Source organism: Pecten maximus, chromosome 5, assembly GCF_902652985.1.
Source record: "Pecten maximus chromosome 5, xPecMax1.1, whole genome shotgun sequence".
NCBI classification, from domain to species: domain Eukaryota; kingdom Metazoa; phylum Mollusca; class Bivalvia; order Pectinida; family Pectinidae; genus Pecten; species Pecten maximus.
This window is the reverse complement of record NC_047019.1, coordinates 50031823-50044009: the sequence shown is the minus strand read 5'-3', so window position 1 is coordinate 50044009 and position 12187 is coordinate 50031823. Positions and strand designations below refer to the sequence as shown.

At 35.5% G+C, this 12187-nt stretch overlaps 1 protein-coding gene across 4 annotated transcripts in view; it reads left to right on the top strand.

The window, feature by feature from the left end:
* LOC117328291 (protein sidekick-1-like) overlaps nucleotides 1-12187 on the top strand; it is a 38550-nt gene that overhangs the window by 26071 nt on the left and 292 nt on the right. Inside the window, exons 2-8 of one of the 4 annotated variants that reach the window (XM_033885812.1) lie at nucleotides 3741-3968; nucleotides 4412-4441; nucleotides 4805-4929; nucleotides 5382-5604; nucleotides 5774-5812; nucleotides 11685-11758; nucleotides 11960-12185. In XM_033885812.1, the coding sequence (XP_033741703.1) occupies nucleotides 3741-3968; nucleotides 4412-4441; nucleotides 4805-4929; nucleotides 5382-5604; nucleotides 5774-5812; nucleotides 11685-11758; nucleotides 11960-12185 (945 nt within the window). The remainder of the gene's footprint in view (nucleotides 1-3740; nucleotides 3969-4411; nucleotides 4442-4804; nucleotides 4930-5381; nucleotides 5605-5773; nucleotides 5813-11684; nucleotides 11759-11959; nucleotides 12186-12187) is intronic. The other 3 variants (XM_033885814.1, XM_033885813.1, XM_033885811.1) reach the window with 3 other exon arrangements.

Here is a 12187-nt window from a genome sequence, read left to right as displayed (position 1 = left end):
TGTTCTTGTGCACTGAAACATTCGACTATTCCATCCTTTGGTGTAAACTGTATAACGTATCTGAAACATTCGACTATTTTATTTTTTGGTGTAAACTGTAATATTTTGAAACATTCGACTATTTTATCCTTTTGTGTAATCTGTAATATTTTGAAACATTGGACTATTCCATCCTTTTGTAATCTGTACTATTTTGAAACATTGGACAATTCCATCCTTTTGTGTAATCTGTAATATTTTGAAACATTGGACTATTCCATCCTTTTGTGTAATCTGTAATATTTTGCTGATGTGTTTACTCTAGTAAGCTGTTCCTTTGTGCTTTGTCTGTGATATATATTGTGTCCTTTGTAAGAAGACTGTGATATACAAATGTAGTGTCTCTTAATAATAGTTAACACTCTGGTGTAATGTTTATTAATTAACACTATAATGTACTGCATTAGTTGACACTGTAGTGTGTATTAGTTGACACTGTAGTGTCGTGTGTATTAGTTGACACTGTAGTGTCGTGTGTATTAGTTGACACTGTAGTGTCGTGTGTATTAGTTGACACTGTAGTGTGTATTAGTTGACACTGTAGTGTAGTGTGTATTCGTTGGCACTGTAATGTAGTGTGTATTAGTTGACACTGTAGTGTAGTGTGTATTAGTTGACACTGTAGTGTAGTATATTAGTTGATACTGTAGTGTCGTGTGTATTAGTTGACACTGTAGTGTGGTGTGTATTAGTTGACACTGTAGTGTAGTGTGTATTAGTACAGTGTAGGGAGACACAATATAAACATACCTACAACAGTACAGTGTAGGGAGACACATTATATACCTACAACAGTACAGTGTAGGGAGACACATTATATACCTACAACAGTACAGTGTAGGGAGACACATTATATACCTACAACAGTACAGTGTAGGGAGACACATTCTAAACATACCTACAACAGTACAGTGTAGGGAGACACATTATAAACATACCTACAACAGTACAGTGTAGGGAGACACATTGTAAACATACCTACAACAGTACAGTGTAGGGAGACACATTATAAACATACCTACAACAGTACAGTGTAGGGAGACACATTCTAAACATACCTACAACAGTACAGTATAGGGAGACACATTATAAACATACCTACAACAGTACAGTGTATGGAGACACATTATAAACATACCTACAACAGTACAGTGTAGGGAGACACATTATAAACATACCTACAACAGTACAGTGTAGGGAGGAGACACATTCTAAACATACCTACAACAGTACAGTGTAGGGAGACACATTATAAACATACCTACAACAGTACAGTGTAGGGAGACACATTCTAAATATACCTACAACAGTACAGTGTAGGGAGACACATTATAAACATACCTACAACAGTACAGTGAAGGGAGACACATTCTAAACATACCTACAACAGTACAGTGTAGGGAGACACATTATAAACATACCTACAGTGGTACAGTGTAGGGAGACACATTCTAAACATACCTACAACAGTACAGTATAGGGAGACACATTATAAACATACTGTAGTGTAGTATATTAGTTGATACTGTAGTGTCGTGTGTATCAGTTGACACTGTAGTGTGGTGTGTATTAGTTGACACTGTAGTGTAGTGTGTATTAGTTGACACTGTAGTGTAGTATATTAGTTGACACTGTAGTGTATTGTATTAGTTGACATTGTAGTGTAGTGTGTATTAGTTGACACTGTAGTGTAGTGTGTATTAGTTGACACTGTAGTGTAGTGTGTATTAGTTGACACTGTAGTGTAGTGTATTAGTTGACACTGTAGTGTAGTGTGTATTAGTTGACACTGTAGTGTAGTGTGTATTAGTTGACACTGTAGTGTAGTATATTAGTTGACACTGTAGTGTAGTGTGTATTAGTTGACACTGTAGTGTAGTGTGTATTAGTGGACACTGTAGTGTAGTGTGTATTAGTTGACACTGTAGTGTAGTGTGTATTAGTTGACACTGTAGTGTCGTGTGTATTAGTTGACACTGTAGTGTAGTGTGTATTAGTTGACACTGTAGTGTCGTGTGTATTAGTTGACACTGTAGTGTAGTGTTTATTAGTTGACACTGTAGTGTAGTGTAGTGTGTATTAGTTGATAATGTAGTGTAGTGTGTATAAGTTGACACTGTAGTGTAGTGTGTATTAGTTGACACTGTAGTGTAATGTGTATTAGTTGACATTGTAGTGTATTGTATTAGTTGACACTGTAGTGTAATGTGTATTAGTTGACATTGTAGTGTATTGTATTAGTTGACACTGTAGTGTAGTGTGTATTAGTTGACACTGTAGTGTGTATTAGTTGACACGGTAGTATAGTGTGTATTAGTTGACACTGTAGTGTAGTGTGTATTAGTTGACACTGTAGTGTAGTGTGTATTAGTTGACACTGTAGTGTAGTGTGTATTAGTTGACATTGTAGTGTATTGTATTAGTTGACACTGTAGTGTAATGTGTATTAGTTGACACTGTAGTGTAGTGTGTATTAGTGGACACTGTAGTGTAGTGTGTATTAGTTGACATTGTAGTGTAGTGTGTATTAGTTGACACTGTAGTGTCGTGTGTATTAGTTGACACTGTAGTGTAGTGTCACTGTAGTGTAGTGTGTATTAGTTGACACTGTAGTGTAGTGTAGTGTGTATTAGTTGACACTGTAGTGCAGTGTGTATTAGTTGACACTGTAGTGTAGTGTGTATTAGTTGACACTGTAGTGTAGTGTGTATTAGTTGACATTGTAGTGTAGTGTGTATTAGTTGACACTGTAGTGTAGTGTGTATTAGTTGACACTGTAGTGTGGTGTGTATTAGTTGACACTGTAGTGTAGTGTGTATTAGTTGACAGTGTAGTGTAGTGTGTATTAGTTGACATTGTAGTGTAGTGTGTATTAGTTGACACTGTAGTGTAGTATATTAGTTGACACTGTAGTGTGCATTAGTTGACTCTGTAGTGTAGTGTATATTAGTTGACACTGTAGTGTAGTGTGTATTAGTTGACACTGTAGTGTCGTGTGTATTAGTTGACACTGTAGTGTCGTGTGTATTAGTTGACACTGTAGTGTAGTGTGTATTAGTTGACACTGTAGTGTAGTGTGTATTAGTTGACACTGTAGTGTATTGTATTAGTTGACACTGTAGTGTAATGTGTATTAGTTGACACTGTAGTGTAGTGTGTATTAGTTGACACTGTAGTGTAGTGTGTATTAGTTGACACGGTAGTGTGTATTAGTTGACCCTGTAGTGTAGTGTGTATTAGTTGACACTGTAGTGTAGTGTGTTTTAGTTGACACTGTAGTGTGGTGTGTGTTAGTTGACACTGCAGTGTAGTGTAGTTTGTATTAGTTGACACTGTAGTGTAGTGTGTATTAGTTGACACTGTGTAATACCGCCTTTTTATAACCGAGACAAACGATACAGTTCTGTACGTACATGTAGAGGATCAGGACGTGATTAGGTTGGAAGGATCTGGTTTGTGTTGATGTTTCGGTTGGAAATATTACTAAAACTATCATTGGTATAAAAACGATAATGCCACGGTATTAAAGCAACAGAAAACTCGACATAATGTGTATGCTATAGTTCGGGTATTGTGGAGCGGTTCACACCACACACATGTACCAGTTAGTAGAGTTGGTACTCTTTTAGGGAATGTCTTGATGTCGCCATCACATAAAGTCAATCGTTATGATTAATTATAGTATCACCTTAATATTTCAGGAGAATGGATGAAAACGAAAGAGCAGAACTTTTTGGTTAAACATAATAACCAGGTCCCTGTCTACAATAAAACGCCACGAGATGAAGATTTCCCTAACGGCCAGCCAAAGGACTGCTACCTGTGTGCCGCCACGGATGAGTACTTAGCCTATATACGGTTCCTCGAGGGGTTCACCGAGGGGAAACTAGACAAGTGGTGGCTGGAAAACCTCGCACTTCGTAAAAAGTGTACGGAATTGTCACGTGATCTGATATCAGAGTAAACACAGGAAATAAATAATGTATTCTTACGTTCACTACTGTTATCATTGTTCCCACACAAATCGGTGTTCCCGAGTTTTCTACCGAGAAGCAACACTGCTTTGTAACAATTTCTTAGACTCTCAAAAGTTACGGAAAGCTTGTAACAACCGCAACACGAAAATAGCAAACTCCTCCAGGAGACAACAGTAAACACTACGTCCAGACCTCTACTCTCGCTATCTGTGGTCCAGACCGTTATACTCTCGATATCCGTTGTCCAGACCGCTACTCTCGGCGTTGATTCGGAAGTTATGCTAAGTCATATCACTTTTCCTGTTGATATTTTATGTTATCAATTGTTTTATGTATCATTTTTGACTTTCAATAGATTGCGTCCTAATAATAAATGACCTCGTTGTATATTACAGACAAGGAAGAGATCAAGTCACCGCTGGCAAGTAAGTAACTACGTCCAACATGTCCCTGTATCACTGGTAAACATGCTACATATAGGTAGGACGGGTACGTCTTGGAATCGTGTCATCAATACAGTAATTTATAATGAGTGGTAACAAATATTCATAAATAAAAACCAGGCCTGAAATCAGCTTGTAACACCAACACGGAATACCAATTATAACTGGTAATATAACACCAACACGGAATACCAATTATAACTGGTAATATAACACCAACACGGAATACCAATTATAACTGGTAATATAACACCAACACGGAATACCAATTATAACTGGTAATATAACACCAACACGGAATACCAATTATAACTGGTAATACGATCCCTAATACGTATGTTACAGAACTTATTCCAGTACCACGGGTTAACAAGCTGACAACAACCGATAAAGGACGAGGAGTTCTGATACAATGGGAGGTAAGTCACTATGACATCGATAAAGGACGAGGAGTTCTGATACAATGGGAGGTAAGTCACTATGACATCGATAAAAGACGAGGAGTTCTGATACAATGGAAGGTAAGTCACTATGACATCGATAAAGGACGAGGAGTTCTGATACAATGGAAGGTAAGTCACTATAACACCGATAAAGGACGAGGAGTTATGATACAATGGCAGGTAAGTCACTATAACTCAGATAAACGACGAGGAGTTCTGATACAATGGCAGGTAAGTCACTATAACGATACAATGGGAGTTAGTCACTATACATATATGTACCTCATACAGCGGTAACACTGTCTAAGCTGTAATTGTAGTTTTGAAAGTGAAATGGACGGATCTAATATGATTAGAGTAGAAGTAAGTGTTGACATATATGTAGAGGTTTACAACTCGATATTTGTTTTAAAGCTTACAAGTATTATGTAACAGTACATTTTATATGTAAATCATACCATTATCTATTGTTGTCGTAGATTCCAAATGACGTCTCATCCGTCATAATAGAGGGGTTCCTCATAGCCTACAGACAATGCGGCCTCGGATCTACGAATCAGGTCAAACTTGTACCCGGAAGTGACGTGTCTATGCATGTGATCGCAGGACTACAGACGTGCACGCTTTATGAGCTGAAGGTAGCAGCATATATTGGCGAGGGAAAGGGGCGCTACTCTATACCGATGATCATCCGGACAGGAGGTGAGACAATACAGACCTACTATATGCAAATATTAACAGTAATTACACATTTATATACAGTAAGAAATGATATTTCTGGTGTGGTAGCTGATATGGACGGACCCAAGCCATAGCCAAATCTCACTTAATGTCTATCTTTATGTATATTCACGTTTCCTTGTAATTTCAGTTCAAACTCCAGAAACCATGCTTATTCAGAAATCAACAGGTAAGACTAAGTGGTTTATATGTAATTAAGTTACACTGTCCCATAGCATGAATTTTTTGTGTGTAATTATTTCCATTTTACCAACAACATCTTATTTACTGAGGTCAAACTATTTCAACCTTTGGCATGTGACGATACAGAGCCTCGTTATCAAGTCAATAATACCTATCTAACCTGGTATAACATGTTTTACAGAGCCTCGTTATAAAGTCGATAATACCTATATCTAACCTTGTATAACATGTTTTACAGAGCCTCGTTATAAAGTCGATAATACCTATCTAACCTTGTATAACATGTTTTACAGAGCCTCGTTATAATGTCGATGATATCTTAACCTTGTATAACATGTTTTACAGAGCCTCGTTATAATGTCGATGATATCTAACCTTGTATAGCATGTTTTACAGAGCCTCGTTATAAAGTCGATAATATCTAACCTTGTATAACATGTTTTACAGAGCCTCGTTATAATGTCGATAATACCTATATCTAACCTTGTATAACATGTTTTACAGAGCCTCGTTATAATGTCGATGATATCTAACCTTGTATAACATGTTTTACAGAGCCTCGTTATAATGTCGATAATACCTATCTAACCTTGTATAACATGTTTTACAGAGCCTCGTTATAATGTCGATAATACCTATCTAACCTTGTATAACATGTTTTACAGAGCCTCGTTATAAAGTCGATAATACCTATCTAACCTTGTATAACATGTTTTACAGAGCCTCGTTATAATGTCGATGATATCTAACCTTGTATAACATGTTTTACAGAGCCTCGTTATAATGTCGATGATATCTAACCTTGTATAACATGTTTTACAGAGCCTCGTTATAATGTCGATAATACCTATCTAACCTTGTATAACATGTTTTACAGAGCCTCGTTATAATGTCGATAATACCTATCTAACCTTGTATAACATGTTTTACAGAGCCTCGTTATAAAGTCGATAATACCTATATCTAACCTTGTATAACATGTTTTACAGAGCCTCCTTATAATGTCGATAATACCTATATCTAACCTTGTATAACATGTTTTACAGAGCCTCGTTATAATGTCGATAATACCTAACCTTGTATAACATGTTTTACAGAGCCTCGTTATAAAGTCGATAATACCTATATCTAACCTTGTATAACATGTTTTACAGAGCCTCGTTATAAAGTCGATGATATCTAACCTTGTATAGCATGTTTTACAGAGCCTCCTTATAATGTCGATGATACCTATCTAACCTTGTATAACATGTTTTACAGAGCCTCGTTATAATGTCGATGATATCTAACCTTGTATAACATGTTTTACAGAGCCTCGTTATAAAGTCGATGATATCTAACCTTGTATAGCATGTTTTACAGAGCCTCCTTATAATGTCGATGATACCTATCTAACCTTGTATAACATGTTTTACAGAGCCTCGTTATAATGTCGATGATACCTATCTAACCTTGTATATCATATTTTAGAGCCTCGTTATAATGTCGATAATACCTATCTAACCTTGTATAACATGTTTTACAGAGCCTCGTTATAAAGTCGATAATACCTATATCTAACCTTGTATAGCATGTTTTACAGAGCCTCGTTATAATGTCGATAATATCTAACCTTGTATAACATGTTTTACAGAGCCTCGTTATAAAGTCGATAATACCTATATCTAACCTTGTATAACATGTTTTACAGAGCCTCGTTATAATGTCGATAATACCTATCTAACCTTGTATAACATGTTTTACAGAGCCTCGTTATAAAGTCGATAATATCTAACCTTGTATAACATGTTTTACAGAGCCTCGTTATAAAGTCGATGATATCTAACCTTGTATAGCATGTTTTACAGAGCCTCCTTATAATGTCGATGATACCTATCTAACCTTGTATAACATGTTTTACAGAGCCTCGTTATAAAGTCGATAATACCTATCTAACCTTGTATAACATGTTTTACAGAGCCTCGTTATAAAGTCGATGATATCTAACCTTGTATAACATGTTTTACAGAGCCTCGTTATAATGTCGATAATACCTATCTAACCTTGTATAACATGTTTTACAGAGCCTCGTTATAATGTCGATGATATCTAACCTTGTATAGCATGTTTTACAGAGCCTCGTTATAAAGTCGATAATACCTATCTTAACCTTGTATAACATGTTTTACAGAGCCTCGTTATAGAATCGATAATACCTATCTAACCTTGTATAACATGTTTTACAGAGCCTCGTTATAAAGTCGATAATACCTATCTAACCTTGTATAACATGTTTTACAGAGCCTCGTTATAAAGTCGATAATACCTATATCTAACCTTGTATAACATGTTTTACAGAGCCTCGTTATAATGTCGATAATATATAACCTTGTATAACATGTTTTACAGAGCCTCGTTATAAAGTCGATGATATCTAACCTTGTATAACATGTTTTACAGAGCCTCGTTATAATGTCGATGATATCTAACCGTGTATAACATGTTTTACAGAGCCTCGTTATAATGTCGATAATACCTATCTTAACCTTGTATAACATGTTTTACAGAGCCTCGTTATAAAGTCGATTGTTTTACAGAGCCTCGTTATAATGTCGATGATATCTAAACTTGTATAACATGTTTTACAGAGCCTCGTTATAAAGTCGATAATACCTATCTTAACCTTGTATAACATGTTTTACAGAGCCTCGTTATAGAATCGATAATACCTATATCTAACCGTGTATAACATGTTTTACAGAGCCTCGTTATAATGTCGATAATACCTATATCTAACCTTGTATAACATGTTTTACAGAGCCTCGTTATAAAGTCAATAATACCTATCTAACCTTGTATAACATGTTTTACAGAGCCTCGTTATAAAGTCGATGATATCTAACCTTGTATAACATGTTTTACAGAGCCTCGTTATAAAGTCAATAATACCTATCTAACCTTGTATAACATGTTTTACAGAGCCTCGTTATAAAGTCGATAATACCTATATCTAACCTTGTATAACATGTTTTACAGAGCCTCGTTATAATGTCGATGATATCTTAACCTTGTATAACATGTTTTACAGAGCCTCGTTATAATGTCGATGATATCTAACCTTGTATAACATGTTTTACAGAGCCTCGTTATAATGTCGATAATACCTATCTAACCTTGTATAACATGTTTTACAGAGCCTCGTTATAATGTCGATAATACCTATCTAACCTTGTATAACATGTTTTACAGAGCCTCGTTATAATGTCGATAATACCTATATCTAACCTTGTATAACATGTTTTACAGAGCCTCGTTATAATGTCGATGATATCTAACCGTGTATAACATGTTTTACAGAGCCTCGTTATAATGTCGATAATATATAACCTTGTATAACATGTTTTACAGAGCCTCGTTATAAAGTCGATAATACCTATCTAACCTTGTATAACATGTTTTACAGAGCCTCGTTATAATGTCGATAATACCTATCTAACCTTGTATAACATGTTTTACAGAGCCTCGTTATAATGTCGATAATACCTGTCTAACCTTGTATAACATGTTTTACAGAGCCTCGTTATAAAGTCGATGATATCTAACCTTGTATAACATGTTTTACAGAGCCTCGTTATAATGTCGATAATACCTATATCTAACCTTGTATAACATGTTTTACAGAGCCTCGTTATAAAGTCGATGATATCTAACCTTGTATAACATGTTTTACAGAGCCTCCTTATAATGTCGATAATACCTTTCTTAACCTTGTATAACATGTTTTACAGAGCCTCGTTATAAAGTCGATAATACCTATCTAACCTTGTATAACATGTTTTACAGAGCCTCGTTATAAAGTCGATAATACCTATCTAACCTTGTATAACATGTTTTACAGAGCCTCGTTATAAAGTCGATAATACCTATATCTAACCTTGTATAACATGTTTTACAGAGCCTCGTTATAAAGTCGATAATACATATCTAACCTTGTATAACATGTTTTACAGAGCCTCGTTATAATGTCGATAATACCTATCTAACCTTGTATAACATGTTTTACAGAGCCTCGTTATAATGTCGATAATATCTAACCTTGTATAACATGTTTTACAGAGCCTCGTTATAATGTCGATAATACCTATCTAACCTTGTATAACATGTTTTACAGAGCCTCGTTATAATGTCGATGATACCTATCTAACCTTGTATAACATGTTTTACAGAGCCTCGTTATAAAGTCGATAATACCTATCTAACCTTGTATAACATGTTTTACAGAGCCTCGTTATAATGTCGATAATATCTAACCTTGTATAACATGTTTTACAGAGCCTCGTTATAAAGTCGATAATATCTAACCTTGTATAACATGTTTTACAGAGCCTCGTTATAATGTCGATAATACATATCTAACCTTGTATAACATGTTTTACAGAGCCTCGTTATAATGTCGATAATACCTAACCTTGTATAACATGTTTTACAGAGCCTCGTTATAAAGTCGATAATATCTAACCTTGTATAACATGTTTTACAGAGCCTCGTTATAATGTCGATAATACCTATCTAACCTTGTATAACATGTTTTACAGAGCCTCGTTATAATGTCGATAATATCTAACCTTGTATAACATGTTTTACAGAGCCTCGTTATAAAGTCGATAATATCTAACCTTGTATAACATGTTTTACAGAGCCTCGTTATAAAGTCGATAATATCTAACCTTGTATAACATGTTTTACAGAGCCTCGTTATAATGTCGATAATACCTATATCTAACCTTGTATAACATGTTTTACAGAGCCTCGTTATAATGTCGATAATACCTAACCTTGTATAACATGTTTTACAGAGCCTCGTTATAAAGTCGATAATACCTATCTAACCTTGTATAACATGTTTTACAGAGCCTCGTTATAATGTCGATAATACCTATCTAACCTTGTATAACATGTTTTACAGAGCCTCGTTATAATGTCGATAATACCTATATCTAACCTTGTATAACATGTTTTACAGAGCCTCGTTATAATGTCGATAATACATATCTAACCTTGTATAACATGTTTTACAGAGCCTCAGAGCCTCGTTATAATGTCGATAATATATAACCTTGTATAACATGTTTTACAGAGCCTCGTTATAAAGTCGATGATATCTAACCTTGTATAACATGTTTTACAGAGCCTCGTTATAAAGTCGATGATATATAACCTTGTATAACATGTTTTACAGAGCCTCGTTATAAAGTCGATAATATCTAACCTTGTATAACATGTTTTACAGAGCCTCGTTATAATGTCGATAATATATAACCTTGTATAACATGTTTTACAGAGCCTCGTTATAATGTCGATAATACATATCTAACCGTGTATAACATGTTTTACAGAGCCTCGTTATAATGTCGATAATACCTATCTAACCTTGTATAACATGTTTTACAGAGCCTCGTTATAAAGTCGATGATATCTATCTAACCTTGTATAACATGTTTTACAGAGCCTCGTTATAAAGTCGATAATACCTATCTAACCTTGTATAACATGTTTTACAGAGCCTCGTTATAAAGTCGATAATACCTATCTAACCTTGTATATCATGTTTTACAGAGCCTCGTTATAATGTCGATAATACCTATCTAACCTTGTATAACATGTTTTACAGAGCCTCGTTATAATGTCGATAATACCTATCTAACCTTGTATATCATGTTTTACAGAGCCTCGTTATAAAGTCGATGATATCTAACCTTGTATAACATGTTTTACAGAGCCTCGTTATAATGTCGATGATATCTAACCTTGTATAACATGTTTTACAGAGCCTCGTTATAATGTCGATGATATATAACCTATTATACCATGTTTTACAGAGCCTCGTTATGTCCCGAAGATAGTGAGGATGTACCCAGTCACTGACCCGGCAGGCATTTACGTCAAGTGGACAGTAAGTTTATCATTGTAAAGATGTATGTTGACAGGGTTGACAATAGATAAAGAAAAGTTCCCAATGCGCACTTGCTACATTGGTTGTAGCACACAAAGCACCAAAATCTGCTTTTATTACATAATTTGCGTCGATTACCTTTGTCTTTTAACTGGACGTCAGCCTGTTATAAATGTATTTACATTGTGTACCATGTTACAGCCGCCTAGCCAATACTTCGGTCCAACAATAGCTGGGTATGTAATAGCCTTCAGGGAGGCCAAGTCACCAGACAAGTGTTTCCAGACCTGTTACATCCGGGGAATCAACACATCATTCCACATCATCAAAGGGGTCCGAAAAGGGGTGGAGTACGAGGTCAAGCTAGCTGCGTACAATCCGTCCGGAGACGGACCCTTTTCTCTCGCGAAATTGGTCCGCAATTCAGGT